Raw genomic sequence first — 24,672 nt, forward strand, 5'->3', positions numbered from 1 at the left:
CTCTTCATAAGGTCATATGGTTTTCACAAAACTAACATCCATAGAACTTATTTTTTATTCTTGTAGTAATAATACATCCACACTCCTTTCCCTTACCAGTTGCTTGATTTTCCCCTTTTATTTAACCTTCTCAGCCCTCTAACATTCCAAGATAAAATTTGCATGATTAAACTGACTTAGCACCCCTATTTCCCCAAATTGTAACCAGCTAGCTTCTGCTTGCCCCTACTGCACCTGCAAGTCTTTCCAAGTCATTCTCCTCTAACTCCACTATTTTGCTCACAACCTTTTCCTCTCGACCTTGGTACTGCAGCCCTAGAACTGCTCTCACCTTCAAAGTTGACTGTGCCTCTTCAATTAAATTTCTCCTTCTAATTCTCGAGTGACTTTGAGAGGATGACAAGGAGAAAGCTACTGCTGCTGCTATGACTCTAAAAATGGCACCTCTTTGGAAGCCAAGGTTGCCGACTACACCGCCTTTGTTTGTTGATGCCACCAGCTAGCCTGCTGGCCCTCCTCGAAACAAAGCCTTTTTTCCTAGTGGTATATGCTTTCTGATCTTCAACTTCCTTGCCTTTTCTGCTTACACCAGCATACTTTCCCAAATTATTCTGTATGGACTGAACCAAATTGGACCTGAGTTTAGGCTGGGCCACACTATCACCCAATTTCAACCTCTCCCTTTTATTTGATCCACTGGGCATAGGCCCAACCTGCACCCCCTCTAGTAATACTTCAAGATTAATATTGGATCTTCCCCCATCTAGCCCACACCACTCTGTAGAAAGCCCAGAAGAGCCTATAGCCCCATTTGGAATTTGAATAGTGTTCATTATTTTTTGTTGTGAGTTGATTGCTTGAACCATACCTTCCTCATTGGAGCATGAACCTATGCAACCACTCCCTATGCCTTCCTGTAGATCAACTTCGGCTGCTACATACTAACCATCATCACCCCTACTCAACACATCTGGTTGTTTGGCTCTGTCTTCAACACCCTACTCACCTCATCAGAGCTTTCCCTCATGACCTCCTCCCTTGCTAAAGAAGCTTGCTGGGCACTTCTCATACAACCTTCGTTGCCAGGTAGCCGATCCACATTTTCTTTATCTTTGGATTGAAGTAGAACAAGGTCTTTTCCCCTACTAGAACTTGAACTAGGACATAAACAACTTGGTAATTCCTCGCAGACCCTCACAGGATTAAGAGTGCCTTTACATTCCAAGTAAACAATTGTGTTGATCATCTCCATACACCTCGTAAGTACTCGGACTCTGCCTTGCTGAAAGGTTTGAGGATTATTAACGTCCTTTGCAAGTTGGACCACCAGCCCCCAATGACTAGCTATACTGCAAAAGGTAGTGACACTCCAAAGATTGGTTGGAATGCCGAAGCAACATAGCCAAACACACCTCTCCTGTTCTACGAATTGACCTTCCCCCCATTCTTCAACTGAGTCACACCACTCCTGACTCCATGCACCCAACTTAGCCTTCCCTTCCTTCATCTGTTGAGCTGAGCTGAAAGTTAGCGGCACTAATCTGCCTCCACACTCCCTTGCAACCACATCCTTCATCCCCTTTTTGTATAACTCTGCTCTACAATCCTTGAAAGCTAGAAAACTACACAATTTCACAACTAAGCTTTCGTACCTCCACCTATTTCCTTTCTCTTAAGTCTTGATCACCACTTTCTCCCCTTCACTTGCTCCTCCACTTACTAGTGCCTCAGCATATGTCCTCTTTCCTCCTTGATACTGCCTCTGCTGCAATTGAATCCACTGTTGAATCCTCCTCCTAGCTTCGCCCCTGGGTAGCCCCCTCTGTGCCATTGGAACAAAACTTTGGGACTTTTGATACTCTGCTCTTTTCACCATCAAAGCCCTATTATCACACCACAGACCATCTGCCTTCTGGATCGCTATGTCTGCAGCCACTTCACAATTGAACTTAACAAAACCAAATCTAGATCTTGTTGCTTGCCTTCTTTTCCCTGGAATGAATTTTTTTTTTCTCTTACATGCAGTGCTTTATATACATACAGCAGCCCACTTTTGGCACCCACTTTGGCACCTACTGACACACGCCACCCAATTTCCAAACACACCTTCAATCCAATTAATTTTTTTTTAATTCATGAAAAAAGAGTTTTTTTTTTTTTTTCTTTATCTCCTTTTGTTATTTTACAATTTATCAACTCGCGATTCACCCGATCAGGATTACACAATATAGATTTGGGATCACATTTCAACCTTGATATTTTATCTTCATTATTTACAGGTAACTTTATTTATGATTTTCTATTTTTAAATAAAAATTATGAATATCAATTTATAGTTATTTGTTAAGTTTTGATTTGTTATTATTTATGTTAAAATAAGAGATTTTGATATGTTAAAATTATGAATCTTAATTGGTAGTGATTTATATTAAAAGTAGGGATTTTGGTTTGTTGTTGTTTGTGCTAAAATTAGAGATTTGATTTGTGCTACAATTAAAAATATTAATTTATAGAATTTTTTATTTTAATTAGGGACTTTCATTTGTTATAATATTGGTATGTTAGAAATTTTATTTGTTGTGATTTGTGCTAAATTTAAATTTTTTGATTTGTATTAAAATTGGAGATTTTGATTTGTGGGGATTTTTGATTTTGATTATGAATTTTTATTTTTATATTTATTTTTTAAAACAGCCATGGAGAAATATTTAAAAAAAAAATCAAAGTTGCAATCATCTCTTCATCAAGAAGAAGATTATAATTATTCTTCTGCAAAACAAAGGCGCATATGAATCAACTTAGTAGACCTTCCTGCAGATCTAGGACTACGACCTCAGATTATGGACTATAATACTAATGATCGAGACCAAATTCGTACGGCATATCTACAAAAAGGTCCTTGTCAACCTCGTAATCATAATTTTCCACAAAAATCATTTGGACAAAAATTTCAGCGATTTAATCAGGCTTGGTTTAGTGAATTTCCTAATTGGTTGGAGTATAGCGTAACAAAAAATGTAGCATTTTGTTTATGTTGTTATCTTTTCAAACCCGATATTGGAGATCAAGCTGATGGTGATTCTTTTGTTGGTGAAGGTTTCTCAGATTGGAATAAAAAAGAAAAAAATTCAGAATCATGTTGGAGGTTCCAATAGTGCTTATAATCAAGCTTCGAGTAAATGTCAACACTTGTTAAACCAAGATCAATATATTCAAACTATTTTTTTCAAACAATCTGATCAATGAATATTAATTTTTAATGTTTAATATTAGCTCAAAAAATTATTATTATGTTATTGTTATTGATTGGAGAAGAAAAAATTTTAAAATTATAATTAATAGGTGTCCTCCTATATTAAATTCCTGCCTCCACCACTCACCACTGGAGATATGTGTGTCATGCCTTTGGACACAACATAGAAATACTCTACTAGGATTTTGTTTTTATTATTATTAGTATTAATCTATTCATGATTAAATTAAATGCTTTTGATATTTGTAATGCAATCATTTATGATTGACAAAATAATAAGTTTGTATGTTGAATGATGTTTAAATTATAGATTAAGTGGGCTTTTTATGTCTAATAAGTTAATTTTCATTCTTTTTTATTGTTTGTCGGATGTTGGTATAATTTTCATATGCATAGTAAATAAATATATATAAATAACAAATACAGGTGCAAGTTCCATGTTTCTGTAATTTTTTTTTCTTTTGTCCCAGTGGACAATATTTTCCCCTTTTTTTTTTTTTTAACATAAGTACAACACATAGATTAAAATATTTTTTAAAAATCATCAAAAAAAAAAAATCTGACTACAAAATATTTAAAAAAAAATCAAACCGTACAAGATCTTCAGCTTCATTTTTCAAATCTATTTTCTAACATTTTTTGAAAAATAAAAATTAATTTTACAAAAATAAATTCAAACAAATTTTTTAATTTTTTAAAATTATATCTACCTTCAAAGGACAAAACCATGTAGAAATGATGGGTATTTTTAAAAAAAACTGATTCTAACAATCAAACCAAACGAAACATACACCACGCCACACCCATAACCATACCCGGAGTTGAATGCAACCAAGTTTAAGGGTAACGGGTCGTACCTGGGAACACTTCAAGTCCGTCCTTTATTTTTTATTTATTTTTTTATTTTTTTACAGAAAAATCCTCTCTACTCTTCTGCAGGTCTAAGGCAGAGCCTCTTTGTAGAGATCACCAAGGTGTCTTGTTAGCCGTTCCGAGTGAGGAGACTATAACTTGGGAACTTGCCCCAACCTCCCAAGAAAAGCTCCGCTTAAGTCAAGACTCGCATAGCGGGGGAGCATTGAACTCACACCAAGTGCTGGTTAGACAACTTGAGATCCAACCTCTTAACAACTGTGCTACGCCCAGAAAATTGACCCATGGGGGATTTGAACTCATAACCTGAGGGCTTAATCCCCATGTTCTTACCACAAGGCCACCCATACTCCCAACTCTCGTTCTCAAAGAGAGGTATCAAATTTTTTGGGTGCAGAAACGGCCGATTTGACGACGCAGTTAAAAATTAAAAATTAATTTTTAATTTATTTTGAATCACATTATTTTTTTTAATATTTTTTACATATTTTTTTTAAAAAAAATTAAAAAATCAACTTTTAACTATCTTTTCAAAATATCTCATAGTGTACCATGCTGGCTTGCCGTTGTAGTAACACTGTATTTGATTGAGAGATTTAAAAAAAAATTGAAAAGAAAAAAATATATGTAAAATTATATGAAATATTTATTTATATTTCTTTTTTTTTTTCTTCCTTTATAAATTTTTTTCAAATCTCTCACCGACGATAGGGATTACAAGCAGACAACAACGTCCTTTGACAGAGAAAGGAGTACATACACAACTCATCTCCTGTAACGGAACGTTTGTATCGGTCAAAAATCTCTCTCCTCGCATGAAATGAAACCCAACAACAATTTTTCTCTCTCGTCTTATTTTCCCACTACACCCAATAAACCCACTTATACTTCCCTCTGTAGGAGAGGGTTCAAGAAAAGAGTTGGAAAATTCAAAGATCTTCGAAGATCCTTGAAGAACAACTTCGAATTCTCTAGAATATGATGAGAGGCTTAGATTCTTCAATAATCTCAACTTAGGAACACAACAACAAAGGAGATGATGGAGATAAGAGATTGGGTGTAGAAGAAGGCAAAATGGCTAGAGAATAGAATAATGGCAAGGCTCTCCCATCGATCTCCCACTTTCACTCTCAAGGTTGATAATGGAGAAGAGAAATTAGTTCTTTCCCAAGAGTTAAAAAATCTCCAAAATCCCTCCCTTGTAAAGCTATGAGTGGGTGCTATTTATAGGCACCTCATGATGTAGGATGGAGCCCATGTGCAAGGCACATGGGGGATATTCTCTCTAACCACCTTGTCCGAGGAGGTGACTTCTCCGAGGATGAGAAAACCCCGAAGAGGAGATCAGTCCCTCGGCGAACCCTTCTTCTTAGCCACACCTAACCAATGATCCCCAATCATCCCAAAGGGTCAGGGGTAGTCCCAGAGGATGTCCTGCCGCAAAATATTGCCGAGTCTCATGGACCCCCCGGGGTCGTGCCACCTCGACCCGGGTATAGGCTAGTTTAACCGAAGAGTGAATTTGTCTCCACTCATCGTCCTCGGGATCGGGTCCTTTGTTCGAACTCCATTACGCCCATGGTTCTGGTGCGTAGATCCCGGAAAGCTCCGAGTCCGCAAGTGTTCTGGGACTCATTAACGGAGTGACTTCTAGATTGCGTCTAAATCCGTTCGAAGCCAAGTGTTTCGGACCTCTAGGTTCGTGGATCCGAACCCTTTCGAGTCCGAGTGCCTCGGATCTCTAGGCTTTCTTAATATCCTTTCGAGTCCGGGCCTGAGTAAGTCTCTAGGTTCGTGGATCTGAACCCTTTTGAGGCTTAGAGCGATTCAATCCATTTGATGGCGATAAATCTGAGCCCACCGACTCTTGGACTTGCGATAAATTCGGGCCCACTAATCTTAGGCTATTGGGCCTAAATAATTTAGTGGGCTCAAATTAGCCCCTCTTACATTTGCCCCTTGCGTGTATGAGAAATTGTAATTTTCTCGGACATGCATAGTTTCACCTTGTCTGCCATGCTCCGCATTACGTCTTCGGGAATATTTGGCCTTGATAAAATCTATGGATAAAAACTGAGGACTCACTGTAATTTACAGATAAAATCGACAAGTAACATTAAAATAAAAAAAAATAAAAAAAAATGAATATCTTTTTCTTTTTTTTCTGAAGAAAGAAAACCAGAACTTGAATTATTCTCCACCAATCAAATCTTGACATTTAATTCATACAGCACCAACTAAATTGCCAAAGAAAATAATAATAATAATTCTTTTCTTTATGAATAAAGAAATCAAAAAAAGTTGACCTACTTGATTTCTCTCTCTACAAAAGTGAAAACCCACCTTTTCTTTCTTTTATTATTATTTTGTTGCACAGCCGTTTCAGGTCTCTCTCTCTACACAGAGAGACCCAGCTCTTCTTTTCTTCTTCAAGCGGCTCTGCTTCGGGTTTGCTCACTAATGAATTTTTTTATTTTATTTGCAGGAGATCAAACTCCAAGGACCCATTTCGGCACACTTTCCCCCCAAACTGAGATCACCCAGCTTTCTTCTTCAACGTTCCTCAGCTGCCAAACCAAATCGTGACCAGCTTGCTTTGCAACTACTGAAGACCACCGATGTTAGTACGCCGGCCGTTGTCACAATTTCCAGGCACCGTCTTCAGCCGTGATCTGGCCAACGCTGACCACGCCCGCCCTTTCAACGCGGCGTCGGTCTGCCCAACTACTCCGTCGCTTGCACACCGCCTGCTGCCTCCGGCTTCGGATTGTCCGACACTGACCATACACGTCCGGCCACTCAACGCGACGTGTGTGGTCTTGCGTCGTCGCAATTTCCAGGCACCGTCTTCAGCCGTGATCTGGCCAACGCCGACCACGCCCGCCCTTTCAACGCGGCGTCGGTCTGCCCAACTACTCCGTCGCTTGCACACCGCCTGCTGCCTCCGACTTCGGATTGTCTGACACTGACCATACACGTCCGCCCACTCAACGCGACGTGTGTGGTCTTGCCTAGCACTGCACAGCTCGTGCCACCGCCGACCTACTGTCTTCAATTGTGATCTAGCCAATGCCGACCATGCCGCCCTCTCAACGCGGCATCGGTCATCGGCCCATCCTCTTTGTGTTGCTATTTCAGATTGACAAGTGCTCGCTGAAACCCTCTTCTCATTCTTCTTATATTTTTGGATCTGTGGGTAAGCTTCTGAAATTCCTCTGCCTCAGGTTTGTAAATATAAGCTCAAAATCTTCTTCTCTTGATTTTTTTCTGACGCTTGCAGAACTTGATTTATACACTGAGAATTTGCAATTTCAGCTTGAGGTAGATAATACAGGATTTGTATAATTTTAATTTTATATTTCGACCCCAGATCTGGATTCTGAACTCCTATTGTTGAACTTGTTCTAAAATAGAAACAAGGCTTGAAGCACTTTTGGTTGACTCAAAATCTGATGTTGCTAAAATCACAATATTGAATGTTTGAATATTGTAATTCCGGAATTTGAAACTTTACTGAGAAGCTTGGTTTGAATGTAGACAAAATGACACTTTGCTCTGTTGAAGAGAAAGGAACAAATGTGCCGTTGTTGTTGATGATATCCACATTGATATTGCTATTTGTTGAACCCCTCCGATTGGATCTTGAACTTATGATAAAAGGTAGTCTTGAAATTCATGTTTTGGAGCTGGACCTTGTGTTGATAAATCTGGTATAGATGGGGTATTAATGTTTCCAAGATTAATTGGTGTAGAGAGATATAATTTGAATCCTTCGAGTTTTGTTGGTGCCGCTACTGAAAATTTTCTTAGGCTTGCTCGTCTTGAAATTTGTAGAGTAAATAAATGTTGTTGCAAAAGAAATCCGAGGAAATAAGTCTCTCATATTGTATATATATCTTCTTATCGGATAATAGATTGTTGTGGCTCCGAGAATAGTGAAATCCGATATTGAACTTTATATACTTGATGAATGAATTTCGATATCCATATTCGGTGAATGTTTCGCTTGGAAGAATAAACTAATGTAACAGAGAATAAAAACATATATTGATGTGTGCTGATTTTGTGGACACTCAGAGAAAATAAAATGTTGATGCCGAACTTTTGTTGGAACATTGTTGCTTTATGTCGGTTTGAGAGGAACCGGCCCGAAGAGACAAGAACTTGATTGTTGCATTTTCATGAACTTGTTCGGAGGAGTAAAATTGTTGTAGCTTAAATAGATCGATATTATTTGTTGATGTTGCCCCATTCTGATAATGCTTGAATCATATTCTGAACTCAATATTGCTCATCTCATTTGTCGGTTTTACTATTTCATGCAAATAAATTCTTGATTGAGATCCACGACCTCGGGGCCCTTAGAACCGACACTAATGAGAGCAAGGGCTGTTCCTCGGAAGTCCGAACAGAAGCAAGACTGTCCCTCGGGAGTCCGAAAGTAGCACACACCCTACTTTGGCAAGAAAGATTCCTCTGGAAGATAACCGAGTCTACCAAGCTTGTACCAACAGAAGTAAAGACTGTCTCTCAGAAGTCCGAGCAGAAACAAGGCTGTCCCTCGGAAGTCCGAGCAGAAACAAGGTTGTCCCTCGGAAGTCCGAGTGGATGCGCACTTCTACTTCGGCAGCTAATGGAAGCAAAGGCTATCCCTCGGGAGTTCGAGTAAGAGTCCACTCTACTTTGAAAAGAAAGATCCTCGGAGACAAGGCTCTCCCTCAGAAGTCTAAGCAGAAACAAGGCTATCCCTCGGAAGTCCGAGTGGATGCGCACTTCTATTTCGGTAGCTAATGGAAGCAAAGGCTATCCCTCGGGAGTTCGAGTAAGAGTCCACTCTACTTTGAAAAGACAGATCCTCAGAGCTCGTATTGATGAAATCAAGAGCTGTTCTTCAGACCCGCACTAATGAGAGCAAGAGTTGTCCCTCGGAAGGCTTTCCCTCAGAAGTCCGAGCAGAAACAAGTCTATCTCTCGGAAGTCCGAGTGGATGTGCACTTCTACTTCGGCAGCTAATGGAAGCAAAGGCTATCCCTCGAGAGTTCGAGTAAGAGTCCACTCTACTTTGAAAAGAAAGATCCTCAGAGCTCGTATTGATGAAATAAAGGGCTGTTCTTCAGACCCGCACTAATGAGAGCAAGAGTTGTCCCTCGGAAGGCTCTCCCTCAGAAGTCCGAGCAGAAACAAGTCTATCTCTCGGAAGTCCGAGTGGATGTGCACTTCTATTTCGGCAGCTAATGGAAGCAAAGGCTATCCCTCGAAGCTCGCACTGACGGAAGCGAGATCTGTTCTTCGAAAGTCTGAGGCGGAGAACACACTCTACTTTAGCAAGAAAGATCCTTGAGGCTCGCATTGATGGAAGCGAGGTCTGTTCTTCGAAAGTCTGAGTGGGAGCACACACTCTGTTTCAACAAGAAAGACCCTCGAAGCTTGCACTGATAGAAGTAAGTGCTGTTCTTCGGAAGTTTGAATAGAAGCAAAGGCTGTCCCTCGGAAGTTCGAACCCACACTAATGAGAGTAAGAGATGTCCCTCGGAAGTCTGAATGAAAGCAAGAGATGTCTCTCGGAAGTCTAAATGTATGTATACTCTTTTCTTCGGTAATCAATGGAAGCAAAGGTTGTCCCTCGAAAGCCCGAGTAGGAGTATACTCTATTTCAACAAGAAAGATTCTTGAAGCTTGAACTGACAGAAGTGAGGGCTATTCTTCGGAAGTTGAAGTGGGAACACATACTCTGCTTCAATAAGAAAGTCCCTCAAAGCTTGCATTGATGGAAGTAAGGGCTATTCTTCGGAAGTCCAAGTGGGAGCACACACTCTACTTCAGCAAGAAAGACCCTCAAAGCTTGCATTGATGGAAACCATGGCTGCTCTTCGGAGGTCCGAGTGGAAGTATACTTCTATTATGTGAAGAAAACTCCCTTCAGGTTGGTAACTGAGTCTACTATTTCTCTTTCTTCTTTGAGGGGCAACAAAAATTGAAAACTGTTTCAAGCAACATAACACAATGAAGATATACAATGTAGAGAAAATAACTTCTAATGGAGATACATAATATGGAGGAAATAAATTTCTTCATGACATAAGAAAGATAGAACTTCTTGGACAATGCAGTAAATGCAAACTGTAAATGTCATAGATAGACTTCTTCTACGGAATGTTGAAATTTGCCCCTAGAGTTGCAAGATCATTTGGAAAGCTTTCACCAGCTGCTCGGGTTGTGGCCATCATGCACCATCATAGCCATGTCTTTGGATCTTTCTGTACAGACTGATATCCCCATCCCCGCAAGACTTTTCATGGATCTGTTGTAGTCGGAAACTTGCTTCTTGTTGGCCAACACACCGGGCTTGGAATCCAGTACCTCCTCGGAAGTAAAGTTCACCTTGAATAATTATGAATTGGGCAAGCTTGGCCATAGTCAATTTTCCAACTTTGCTTCTGAGTTGTTCGAGGACTTCTCCTCTCTAGTCCTCCGAAAGGTTTTTGTCTTCGGGTATTATTGAAGGTTCCGTTCTCTTCTTGATAACAATTGTTGCCTCTTCCTCTGGAATGTTAACTCTTGCCCCTAATGTTGCGAGGGCATCTGAAAACTTGTTGTCAGAGCGAGGCACATGCTCTATTTCGACCTTCTGAAATTTGTCAAGAAGCCTTTGAACTGTTGTTCGATATGTGGCCAAGGCAGGCTCCTTTAAGACAAACTGTCCTGAAACTTGCTTCACTATCAGCTTTGAGTCCCCCCGGATCGGAATCTTCTTGATATTGTGCTTCTCAGCTGCTATCGAGCCCAAAATAAGAGCCTCATACTCGACTTCATTATCCGAACAATGGAAATCTAGTTTATAAGACAAATATAACTTTTCCCCACTTTTGCTTGTAAGCACTATCCCGGTTCCTCCTTTATCTCCGGCTGCTGCTCCGTCAAAGCTCAATGTCCAAAAGCTTTCCTCGGAAGCCATAGCTGCATGCACCTCTCCTCTTACTTCTTCATTCACTGGTTCATAGTCACCACTTGGAATTTGAGCAAGGAGGTCAGCTAAGGCTTGGCTTTTTAATCGCCTTGGGAGCTACACATGTGATCTCGAATTCACCCAGTGCTAACAACCATCTTGCCACCTTCCCGGTTATAGCAGGCCTGCTGATGAGGTATCGGATTGGATCACTCCTAGTAACAATCTGAATCTGATGTGCTAAGAAGTAATGTCTGAGCTTTTGGGCGGTAAATACCAAAGCTAAGCAATGTCTCTCTATCGGAGTATATCAGACTTCTGCTCCTCGAATCTTCTGGCTGATGTAATACACCGGGCGTTCTGCTCCATCTACATCTTGGACCAATAATGCCCCTATGGACTTGGGGGTTGAAGTTAAGTACAACATTAGAGGCACCCTGGGCTGCGGGGCTATCATGGTCTGAGGTGAGGTCAAGGCCGTCTTGATTCTCTCGAAGGCCTTTTGGTGCTCTTGGTTCCACTCGAACTTGGCATCTCCTTTTAACAATGAGCCGAAAGGGGCAGAGATCTCTGTAAGTGCTGGGATAAACCTCCGAATATAAGACACCTTCCCGAGGAACTTCTCTAACTCCTTCTGAGAATGCGGGGGAGGCATTGCTCTGATAGATTTGACCTTGTCTTCATCTGCCTTGATACCATGCCTATGTACAAGAAACCCGCGGAACTTCCCAGCCGTCATCCCGAAAGCACATTTAAGAGGATTCATCCTCATTTTGAATTTCTGGCACCTCTTGAATACCTTCTCAAGGTCTCGGAGATGGTCCTCTTCTTTCTTGGATTTCACCACTAGATCATCAACATAATCTTCCACCTTATGATGGATCATGTCATGAAAGATTGCAGTCATAGCCCTTTGGTAAGTTGCTCTGGCATTCTTGAGTCCGAAAGGCATGACTGTATAGAAGAAGTTTCCGAGAGGTGTTCTAAAAGCAGTCTTTTCTGCGTCCTCTTCAGTCATCTTAATCTGATTGTATCCACTGAATCCATCCATGAATGAGAACATCTGGTGTCCCGAGGTGGCATCCACGAGGGTGTCAATGTGAGGAAGAGGGAATTCATCATTCGGGCAAGATTTGTTCAAATCTCGAAAGTCTACACATACTCTGATTTGACCATTCTTCTTCTTTACTGGCACTATGTTTGCCAACCACGTGGGGTACTGTATTAGCCGGATAAAACTAGCCTGTTGAAGTTTTTTCAATCTCCTCCTTAATCTTCTCTTCGAGATCTGCATGATATTTTCGAGCAGCTCGCTTAATTGGCTTGGAGTTTGGGAATACATCAAGATAGTGGGAGACTAGGTCAGGATCTAGTCCGGACATTTCCTTATATGACCAAGCAAACACATCTGAGTATCGGCTTATCAACTTTAACAACTGTTCCCGCTTCTCTAGGCTAAGGCTCGAACTTACGAATATCGGCCTCGGTGCATCTTGTCCATCACTCGGATCTATTTCAATAAGTTGTTCGGGCTGAGGCTTCGGTCCATCTTGCATGCATTCTGGAGCTACTTCAGGCTTTATTACTATATCATTGTCATGAGGCTCTTCTTTTGACTCGGAGTCGGTGACTGAAGAAACCGACTCCCCGCACCTTCATAAATAGTACACCATCTTGCCTCCTTCTTGGACTTTCATCACCTTCCGAGGAATAGGCGAACTTTCTGGTCTAGACATCGCCCGCTTACTTGATTCTGCCATCGGCTGCTTGTCATCTTTGATATCCTCCCAACGAGGAATTTTGACCCCTCGAGGCTTAGAGGTGGTGGGAACTTCTTCGACAGCCAGTTCGGTGAAGTAGATGGCATCAGAATAATGAGCTTCATGGATCTCGAATGGCCTTTCTGTAGCCTGAATTGTCACCGTCTTCTTTCCCCATTTAGCCTTAACACACTGATGATAACTTGATGGTACAGCCCCATATCTATACATCCAGGTCCTCCCTAGAATGATGTGATAATTTGCCTCAGAATCGATAATATGGAACTTGGTGGCCGAGCGAATCTCTCCGACGGCTAAATCAACTGTTACGCATCCGACAGTAACTCTCCTTTCTCCACCGAAGCCAGTGATGACTATCGGCTGCTTCACAATGCGCTCTTCAGAGATTCTGGCCTTTTCTAGAGTAGCGCGAGTCATAATGTTGATAGAGGCTCCACTATCTAGAAAGGCCCTTTTGAACTCAACCCCGTTAATAAAAGCAGTCACATAAAGCGGGCGGTTGTGAGAAAAAGGATACTTCCGATCAGTCTCGGAGAAAGTAATGGCACTAGATTGCTCTTTTGCCTTCCTCGGGATAGATCCCTCAGTCGACATGCATTCCTCATGGTGTGCCTCGGCTATATTAATGATGGACTTGGTGATTTCTGTTCTTGCCTCCCTGGAAAGTCCAAGCTGGTCAAAGAACTGCTTGAACTTTACACAGTCTTGCAGGGTTTTGGCATAGTGATCCGGATCTTTTTCCACTCTTGGAGGCTCGTAGTTAACCATCTCCTCGGTCTCCTCAAAATAAGATGCCACATAAACATGGTGTCCTCCTCTTCCATAGTACTCTTCTCCTCCTTCTGGATCAAAGAGATCTTCGCCATGAGTCATAAATGTTCTACCCTCTGGATCGAGAGCACTTCCATAGTAAACTTGCTCACCCTCTGGCTCGAGGATGTCGTCAAGATAACAATCATCGTCATCAAGATTGGCGATAGCCTCGATCATCGGGCCTTCATAAGCTATCATAGCAACATTCTTGCCCTTGTCTCGGTGTTGAGGATATGGTTGTTCTCGGATGTCTTGAGTCCCTTGCTTTTTGAACTTTAATTCGTCTGCCTCGACTTTATCTCTGAAGATTTTCCTGAGAGTCCAACACTTCTCTGTCGGATGTTTCAATGTACGATGGTAGACACAGAATTCAAGGCTCTCACGGTCCTTTTTTGATGGCATTTCTTCAACATAAGGCAATTTTAGCTCTCCGTCAGCCACCCATTCCTTAACTAGAGCTTTCACTTCCTCGATTCCACATGGATAAGAAACATTTCCCTTTTCACCATTATATTGCTTTCTCTTCTGGCCTCTATGACCTCCTCCTTGTGACTTTTGAGTATCTGGGGTAGAGGCAGCAGCAACAATAGGTCCACGAGACGATCTGAAGCTAGTCTCGTAACTGGCCTCAAATCCGGACTCGTGAGCCTGAGGAATGCTAATGTTCCGAGCTGCTTCTATTAATGCCGAGAAGGTGGGTAGCTTGTGATTAACTAGAAACATTTTGTACCTGCTCAATGCCCCTTCTAGACAGATTTGAACCAGATAACTCTCCTCCACTGCTTCATGGCAATCCACGGCCTTGTCCTGAAACCTTTTGACGTAGTCAATGATGTCTTCACTTTCTTGTTGCTTCTCTTTACATAATGTAAGTGTGGTCACCTTCTCCGACACTTGAAAGAACTTGGAGTGGAATTTGTTAACCATTTCCTCCCAACTTCGGACAGAGTTTGGGGCCAAATTAACATACCAACTATATGCTCGGTTGGTGAGGGACTTAGAGAATTCTCTCAGTCGGAGGACGTGGTTTGAACCATGAATACCCAGAGTCTCGATGAATCGCACAACATGTTCTCGGGCATTTCCTTGTTTGCCGTCGAACTTGATGAACTTCGGCACTATATACTCCTCAGGGTATGGATAGCTTAGCATCTCAATGGGGTAAGGCGGCTTGACGTCTGGATCAGGCAAAGAGGGTAAGGTCCTCTTGCCCTGTTCGAGATCGAACATGGCCTGCACATCGGCGAGAGTGAGAAACTGTTGAGGGAGAGAGTTTGATGGTGGTATTCCCGGGACTTGGCTTATGTACCCGAAGACTGAGCTAGGGGCGTCTTGGCCATTCTGGTGCTGCGAATTCATCATTGGTGAGGACATTTGACGATACTGACCATCAGCGCCTATAGACAAGCCAGTTGGTGATGGGATATTGAATTGAGGCCCATAGAGTCCACCGCACGGCCCCGCTATACCGGGTTGTGCTTGCAGATTTGTTGTCGGCACCAAAGGAGGCCCGCTTGGTGCTTGGGTAACATTCACTGGTGGCGTAACAAGATTAGGTACGGGCATAGCTCCTTTTTGCGCCATCATGCTCCTTATGTTTTCCTGGACATCAGCAGTCGTTGGAGTGCCATTCATTACACCAGAAACTCCCCTAGTCACCATTGGATCTTGGCTCGGCACGCCATGGAGCCCGGGCATGGGCAAACTACTGCCGTCTACTGTGGTTTGAGCATGTGTTACTGTGGCTGTGTTGCCATGAGCCATAGGTTGATTGGGGCCTGCTTCTCCTTGGATTTGATTTTGCGCTCCGGCGGGAATAACTCCACCACCCGTTTGATTTCAGTTTGGCGCCGGTGCAAAATTAGAACTCATCACTAACATGGTGTGAGTGAGATTCTGAAGAGTGGTAAGAATCTCTTGCTGAGTATTTTGAAGTCCTTGAATGGCTTCAAGCAAAAGTGGTTGATCTGGAGCCACGGTTCTGTCATCACCACCATTAGAGGATCCTTGTTGGTGAACTTCATCTTCTCCCGCCATCCTTGTTGGAGTTGTGTGGATTCCAGATCTCGTTGAGACCATTAACCAATCCGCCTCCCCAGCGGAGTCGCCAAAATGTAGGAGAGGGTTCAAGAAAAGAGTTGGAAAATTCAAAGATCTTCGAAGATCCTTGAAGAACAACTTCGAATTCTCTAGAATATGATGAGAGGCTTAGATTCTTCAATAATCTCAACTTAGGAACACAACAACAAAGGAGATGATGGAGATAAGAGATTGGGTGAAGAAGAAGGCAAAATGGCTAGAGAATAGAATAATGGCAAGGCTCTCCCATCGATCTCCCACTTTCACTCTCAAGGTTGATAATGGAGAAGAGAAATTAGTTCTTTCCCAAGAGTTAAAAAATCTCCAAAATCCCTCCCTTGTAAAGCTATGGGTGGGTGCTATTTATAGGCACCTCATGATGTAGGATGGAGCCCATGTGCAAGGCACATGGGGGATATTCTCTCTAACCACCTTGTCCGAGGAGGTGACCTCACCAAGGAGGTGACTTCTCCGAGGATGAGAAAACCCCGAAGAGGAGATCAGTCCCTCGGCGAACCCTTCTTCTTAGCCACACCTAACCAATGATCCCCAATCATCCCAAAGGGTCAGGGGTAGTCCCAAAGGACGTCCTGCCGCAAAATATTGCCGAGTCTCATGGACCCCCCGGGGTCGTGCCACCTCGACCCGGGTATAGGCTAGTTTAACCGAAGAGTGAATTTGTCTCCACTCACCGTCCTCGGGATCGGGTCCTTTGTTCGAACTCCATTACGCCCATGGTTCTGGTGCGTAGATCCCGGAAAGCTCCGAGTCCGCAAGTGTTCTGGGACTCATTAACGGAGCGACTTCTAGATTGCGTCTGAATCCGTTCGAAGCCAAGTGTTTCGGACCTCTAGGTTCGTGGATCCGAACCCTTTCGAGTCCGAGTGCCTCGGATCTCTAGGTTTCTTAATATCCTTTCGAGTCCGGGCCTGAGTAAGTCTCTAGGTTGTTGGATCCGAACCCTTTCGAGGCTTAGAGCGATTCAATCCATTTGATGGCGATAAATCTGAGCCCACCGACTCTTGGACTTGCGATAAATTCGGGCCCACTAATCTTGGGCTACTGGGCCTAAATAATTTAGTGGGCTCAAATTAGCCCCTCTTACACCCTCTTATTTCTGCTGAAAAAAATAAAAAGTCTCCCTCTACAAATTCATTTCTCTTCTCAGCTTCCACGGAAGAAACCACCACAAAATCAATTTCCAAAGACATTACTTCAATTTAGAACCTACATCATAAAAAAGATCATATAAACATATTTGTAGCACTAAACATAATTCAAAAACAAGGGTAATGAGATCCACAAGGGTTTAACAAATAATAGCAGTACTTGATATGGAAAGAAGAACACACACACACACAAAAAAAAAAAGGTGTTGGTGCAGGAGAAATTTTTTTGTGATTTCTTCAAACCAAATTCTTCAAAGATTTCTTCTTAGCCTCTTGAATGGGTTCTTTCCTTCTGTTTAGCATCTTCAATAGTTCTTTTTCTTCTTAGTTTTCTCAATGGCTTATCTAAAGTGAAAAGTCAACCTGTTGTTAATATTCTTCCGTCATCGTTGTTGTTTCAGTGGCGATGGCCGGTGACCATACATATGCTTATAGGTTGAGTGATTTGAACAACTTTTTTACTCATCAATGAGTGATTTTTTATGGCAACTGAAGTTTGAAACAATTGCAAAATTATGGCGTATTTGACATAATGCATTTATTTAGATAAATATATTTATTTAGGTTATATTACTTTTTTCTTTTTGACATATTTATTTTTCATAAAAAATTAAAAAATATATATTTATTCAGACCACCCTAAATATCCTTGTATTTATATGTGGGTTAAATAAAAGAAGAATGGAGCACCCATTGGAAGGTGGGGGGAGAGAAAAATGCTGGAAATTCAAGTAGAGAGAGAAAATGTAGCCAGAGTTAGTTTTGATTAGTGTTTTTTTGATGCGGCAAATTTATGATAATATTTATTTATGGGATGTGTGGTTGGGTTGTGATTGGTTAGGGTATCACATATGTATTGGTGGGAGTGGGGTGCAAACCACTGTTGGTGATTCACAATGAGAGATTTAAAACTCAACCAAACTAAAATTTAAATTCACTCAAAATAATTCTGAGAAAAAAAACATACAAACAGAGCACTCTTCCTTTCTTTCTCCCACACTCTGAATTCTTCAACACACATAACTATATATATAGATAAACTAGCAGTGTGAACATATTTATTGCAAATATAGCTATCAGCATGAAAACATTTAATGCGTATACGGCTAGCAACCAACGCATTGAATTTCAGCCTCCATTTTTGACAAACAATCAAGATTACTTCACAACATCCCCCCTTAATCTTGATTCTCCATACGACTTCATCCCGAGCATTATCTTCATTCTGTTGAACAGATTTTTTTTCAATGGCTTCGTGAAAATATCTGCAAGCTGATCTTGAGATTTGCAAGGAAATAATTTCACCTCTTTATTTTTCACATGCTCTCAGATGAAATGATAGCGGGTGTCAATATGCTTACTTCTTTCATGATAAACTGGGTTATTTGCCAATGCAATTGTTGAGCGATTATCAACATAGATCTCAGTGGGTTTTTCTTGTGGAAATCCCAAATGCTTCAGCATGTTCCGTAACCATATTGGATGGCACACAATTGAGTTGGCTGCAACATACTCAGCTTCGCAAGTCAAAAATGTCACAATGGCTTGCTTCTTGGACGACCATGTGAAGACTGTATCTCCCATAAAGAAAGTAAATCCCATAGTACTTTTCGGTACATCCAAGTCACGTCCCCAGTCGCTATCTGAGTAGCCAACAAGACTGAAATTATTAATTGGTTTATAGAATAAACCATCATCGACTGTACCTTTGATGTAGCGAAGAATCATCTTTGCTGTATAAAGGTGTGACTGATTTGGTGTTTCCCTAAATCTGTTAATCAGTCCTACTCCATAGAGTATGTCTGGCCTGGTGTAAGTAAGATATCGAAGACTTCCAACTAGGCTCTTGAAATAAGTTGGATCAACATCACCTGCCTTCGTACCTTTTCTGAGCTCCACTCCACTGTCTACAAGAGTGTTCACTGGATTGCAATTCTCCATTCCATATCTCTTGGGAATTTCCTTGGCATAACCACTTTGGGAAATAAAAATTCCATCTTTTCTTTGTGCCACTTCAATGCCGAGAAAATGAGCCATCAATCCAATATCTGTCATTTCAAGTTCTTGGACCATGCTTCTTTTAAAGTCTTTGAACATGACTGGATTGTTTCCGGTGAAAACTAGATCATCAACATAAAGACAAGCAAGCAACATGCTTCCATCAACTTCCTTCTTCAAATATAGTGAGTGCTCATATGGACATTTTTCAAAACCAATGTCATGAAAATACTGATCAATTCTAGTATTCCATGCACGTGGAGCTTGCTTCAATCTAGAAAGTGCTTTCTTCAATTTGTATGCTTTGTCTTCATGCCCATTCTGAACATATCCCGAAGGTTGTTCAATATAGATTTCTTCTTCAAGGAAACCATTAAGAAATGCAGATTTCACATCAAGTTGATAAATCTGTCACTTGTGCTGGGCAGCCAAAGAAATCATTTGCGTGATAGTCTCTAATTGGGCAACTGGAGCAAACACCTCTCCATAATCAATTCCAGCTCCCTGCTTGTAACCGTTTACAACTAATCTTGCCTTGTAGCGTTGCTCTTCGCCTTGTGCATTCCTCTTTGTCTTGTATACCCATTTCACTCCACTGGATTCGTGCCTCTCCGGTAGACTGGTAAGCTTCCATGTATCATTTTTCTCAATGGCATGAATTTCTCCATCCATTGCTTTCTTCCATTTATCTTTTTGGCATGGCTTCTGAAAAGGTAAGTGGATCACTATCTACGAGTAGGCAGAACAAATTCAGATTTGCTTCTTCTGTAGCTTCATATATTTCCTATAAATTTCTCATTGGTTTTGGTTGTTTGAAAAAACTATCATCTGATAATGCTGATGATGAAGATGATGATGATAATGCAACACTTCTGTGAGAAACTGGCGATCTAGGTGCAGGTATTCTATTTGGAGGAGTTTGTGGCTCATCTTGAACTTTTCTTGTACTTTCAACTGGAGATTCTGATGTTTCATCTTCAAGAATGAGTTCTGTATCTTTAACAACTTCATCTTGATTCCAGTTCCAAGCTTCTTCTTCTTCAAATATCACATCTTTACTCATGATCACCTTTCCGGTAATGAGATTATACAACTGGTATCCCATTGTTCTATCTCCATATCCGACAAGGATATATTTTTCTCCCTTATCATCGAGCTTGGTTCTTCTTACTTCTGGAATCTTGGTGTACGCAACACACCCAAACATTCTGAGATGGTTGACACTTGGCTTATGTGAACTCCAAGCTTCTTCTGGAGTTATAGAATGAAGGCTCTTGGTTGGGCATCTATTTAGTAGATACACAACACATGATATGGCTTCAGCCTAAAATTGCGTAGGCAATCCATTTCCTTTCAACATGCTTCTTGCCATATCTAAGATTATGCGATTCTTCCTTTCAGCAACACCATTCAGCTGTGGCGCATAGGATGGTGTTGTTTGATGCTTGATTCCATGCTCTTTGCAAAAATTCTCGAAAGCATCTGATGTATATTCTCCACCTTGATATGATCGTAATGTCTTGATGTAGTAGCCGCTTTGCTTCTCTACAAAAGCTTTGAATTCTTTGAAGATACTGAACACCTTCAACTTTCTTTTAAGAAAATACACCCATGTCTTCCGGCTATAATCATCAATGAAGGTGAGAAAATATCTATTCTATCCATTTGACATTAGCTTCAATAGATCACACACATCAGTGTTCACTAGCTCCAGCGGCTTTGTTGCTCTCCACTTCACTTCTTTGGCAAAGCTAGTTCTGTGATGCTTGCCAAGAATGCAGTTTTCACAGACTTCATTAGTATGAGTAATATGAGGGAGCCCTTTCACCATATTCTTGCTTGATAACAGCTTCAAGCTTCCAAAGTTGAGATGTCCAAACCTCAAATGCCATAGCCAGTCTTTGTCTTTGATGATGGCACTTAAACACTTCGCAGCATCGTGTTGGATGTTCAATGTAAACATCCGACTCTTGGACATTCTCACCCGAGCGATCAAATTACCATGGTTGTCTTTGATGGTAAGATGACAATCTTTCATGCTAATGTCGTATCCTTTCTCTAGGAGTTGTCCCATACTCAAAATGTTGTTCTTCATGGCAGGAACATACTAAACATTGGAGATGTAATCATGATCTCCGTTCTTGAGCTTGATCAGAATATTACATCTTCCTTGCACTAGAGTCTTTGTAGAATCACCAAATGAGACTTGTGCTTGTACAGTCTCATCAAGCTCAACGAACAACTCTCTTTTACCACACATGTGATTACTGGCTTCCGAATCTAGATACCAAACATTGTTTTGGTTTTCAGTGTCCCCATGGTGGACAAATAGGACTGTAGGTCCAACTTTGTTTGTTTCCTCCTCGGAAAAATTTACTTGCTCTCCGACTTTTGTTGTTGCTCTACTTTGGCATTCATTGCTGTAATGCCCGAACTTGTGGAACTGGTAGCACTGAACATTACTTTCGTCAAATCCTGGTCGGTTGTTGTAATCACCTCCTCTACCTCTTGCTCTTCCTCTTGGAGCAAAGTGCGGTTGACTTCTTCCTCCTTTGGCTGGACCTCTTCCGCCTCTTCCTCGAAAACTAGAACTTTAGTTGTTGTAACCACGACCTCTTCCTCGGCTTCTTTGTGATGTCCTCCCTTGCTCGTTTCTGTTTTCTCTGAAAGACAGCTTTGATTAAAGAGCTTGCTCTAGAGAACTTGAGGGAGTCTTCTTGTTGATCCTTTGTTCATGAATCTCAAGTGTGCCCATCAACTCATCGATGGTCATGGCACTAAGATCCTTGGACTCTTCTATTGCTACAACCACGTGGTCGAACTTGGGACTGAATGATCGAAGAATCTTCTCTATCACTTAAAGAGATTCCATCTTCTCTCTATATCTTCTCATCTGATTAACAATGGTCAATGTTCTGTTGAAGTACTCAGAAATTGACTCATTCTCATTCATGTGCAACATCTCGAATTCGCCACGAAACACCTGGAGTTGAACTCTGATCGTCTTCATAATTCCACGGTGTGAATTGCGAAGAATACTCCATGCCTCTTTAGAGGTTGTTGCTGCTGAAATCTTCTCAAAACTTGACTCATCAATGCCTTGATAGAGTAAATACAAGGCCTTTTTATCTCTCTTCCTTGAATCTTTTAACGCCGTCTTCTGAGCGTCATTTAAATTTCCTTCATCCTCGATAGTAGCTGGCTCATCAAATCCTCGATCCACTAACTCCCACAAATCTTGTGAGGCTAGTAGGACTTGCATTTGAATATTCTAATTTTCATAGTTCTCCTTGTTGAGTTTTGGAAACTGGGGCTGAAAGAAGTTGTTTGTGTTGGCCATTGGTTGTCTTTAAAAAGCTGCAAATTTTCAAGATGGAATCTGCAAGTTCGGACCATACAGATGTGTCCAGAATACTTCAAATAGTTGGAAAGCACTATTGGATCACCAGAAACGGACTCCGAATGGCTCAGATCAAGCCAAAACAAGTTGAACAGTTCAGATTTGCGGCTACACCTTAGTGTAGACTGCCCGGAACTCCGCTCCGCTCGAGGGGGCGCGAATCGCTGTTCTTAGCTACTACAGTTCAGACTCATGTCACAGTTCTGAATCTAATCTCACAAAGTGCAATGTAACACTGATAAATCACCAAAGAGTCCAAATCCAGCAAATCATTTTGGAAAACAGATTTTTAATCAAGAAGTGCCAAACATGGACTGCTTTGCCAGATTTCAGAGTCGCCACCTAAATGTTTTGTTTTGGGAAATTTAGGAAACCCCGACTTGTGCCTAAGGCCACGTGTTCGTCATCACCAAAGTTGCCTCGGCTCGGGAACTTGGGTACGAGGGGGGAAGGTCATGAAATGAGCACCCCCGCTCGCCCGATCAAAGGATCGACCTTTACTAACGAGATATGTTGTTTTTAAAAACACATGCGCTCTTATTCCAGTTTATCAGCTAACTTACTGTGTGATGCGCACATCATACAAGTATAGACTCAATCACGCGGATTGGAACAAAACAACTCATGTTTGTTTTTGAAAGTGGTTTGAAGGTGCTACTCGCAAGTAAGCTAAGACGTGGATTTGCCAACCTCAAGTGGGCTTAAGAAAACATGATTTTGCCACTTCAAATGGGCTTAAAAACTCACAATCATCGAGTTGTTCCAATTCAGGCAATCAAGCCTCCATCTACAGGCATTCAAGCAGTTATAGTAGTTAAGAACATAGCCTCATGGCAAGCATGCTAAACATGGCAACATTTAGACGCATGTAAGGATGCTAAAGCATAAACACTTACCTAGTACTCCGAGCCAGAAAAAAGAAGCTAGTTAGTAATCAATGCATGATCCTAGCTATGTTAAGAATGCCTAATGCAACACATGCAAAAATGCGACTAAGATAGGTCCAGCTATTCTAAGATGTCATGTGAATGCAGCAAGATAACATGTATTCAAATTGGTATTGAACTACAATGCAGTTAGTATGATGCGCCAAGCCTAGTGCATGCAAGACAGATGAATGAATGCAAATATGCGAAGCATAAGTATGCTAATTGAAACATGCCCTAAAACTAACCATCAAAAGTTGGTAAATAAAAGGGAGAAAGACGTGGGGTTGGAAGACATGCATCACACACACGCACACTTATTAAAAAGTTCGCCCTCTCGACGGAGAGTCCGAATAATGAGCTAACTGGCTAATTCTAAGCTAATTAAACTAACTAATCTAATTAAACTAGTTATTACACAACAAATTGAATGACTAGCTATAATTAATTATTACATAACTTTAATTAATTAACAAATTAACTAAGTTAGCAACTAACTAAACATGTAAACTATATGCAGTAGGCTGCCTCAACTTTGCCTTGAACGATAAGGGATGCATGCTCGGTCGCTTCACTCTGAAATCCATCGATATGCCCCAACTTGCCTCTATTTGCATTTGATTTCAGAACACTGCAAGAGCCTCCAGATAATTTCTACTCCACCATGGAGACTTCTAGGAGCATGACCGATCACTTTTTGGTAGTGTAGACCACCTGCCAACCACCCAAACTTGCTGCAGACCATAAAAAGTGGTCGGCCAGCCACTTTTTCTGGTCTGCCGACCAGAAAATCCTGCCAAGCTCCATTTTGTTGCAACAGAGAACAAGAAGGGACATAGTAGTGTATTTGCAAGCTATGTGTGCATGACCACCCTCCCTATCATTTCTTAAGCTCAAGGGAGTGCGGTTCTCGACTCTCGGGCCACTAACCGAGCATCTTGATGCATGATGGCCGAGAAGCCAAGATTGCACGAATCAATGTGAAATGAATGCACACATATCACATAAAGCCTTATCCTCTATCATGCATGATCAAGAGGGTCGGCGACCGAGAAATGAGGCACGTTTCATCACTTCAAGTATGAAACGTCCCTCGTTTCCCGTGTTTGGATTAACACCCAATCCAAACACATACAATGCAACTCAAGCATGCTAAACACAACGTAATGCATGCATACACAATGCAATGCAACACGAGCAACCTATCAATGCTAATGACATGCATACACAATGCAATGCAACATAAGCAACCTATCAATGCTAATGGCATGCATACACAATGAAATGCAACATAAGCAACCTATCAATGCTAATGGCATGCATACACAATGCAATGCAATGCAACATAAGCATTTCAACACAAAGTAAACAACAAGCATGCGAACAACGTGCAAACAAACATGCATAATGGACTTAAACCGAATATGGACGAAC

The 24,672-nt window shown here is 41.4% G+C and overlaps 1 protein-coding gene across 1 annotated transcript; it reads right to left on the minus strand.

The window, feature by feature from the left end:
* Positions 1-21,769: 21,769 nt before the first annotated feature.
* On the minus strand, positions 21,770-22,174 carry LOC114278465 (uncharacterized). Its single transcript, XM_028220509.2, has one exon. The coding sequence runs from the start codon at positions 22,172-22,174 to the stop codon at positions 21,770-21,772; it is 405 nt and encodes a 134-aa protein (XP_028076310.2).
* Between the last annotated feature and the right edge of the window lie 2,498 nt (positions 22,175-24,672).

This window comes from Camellia sinensis, chromosome 2, assembly GCF_055761805.1.
Source record: "Camellia sinensis isolate YWXY chromosome 2, ASM5576180v1, whole genome shotgun sequence".
Taxonomy (NCBI): Eukaryota; Viridiplantae; Streptophyta; class Magnoliopsida; order Ericales; family Theaceae; genus Camellia; species Camellia sinensis.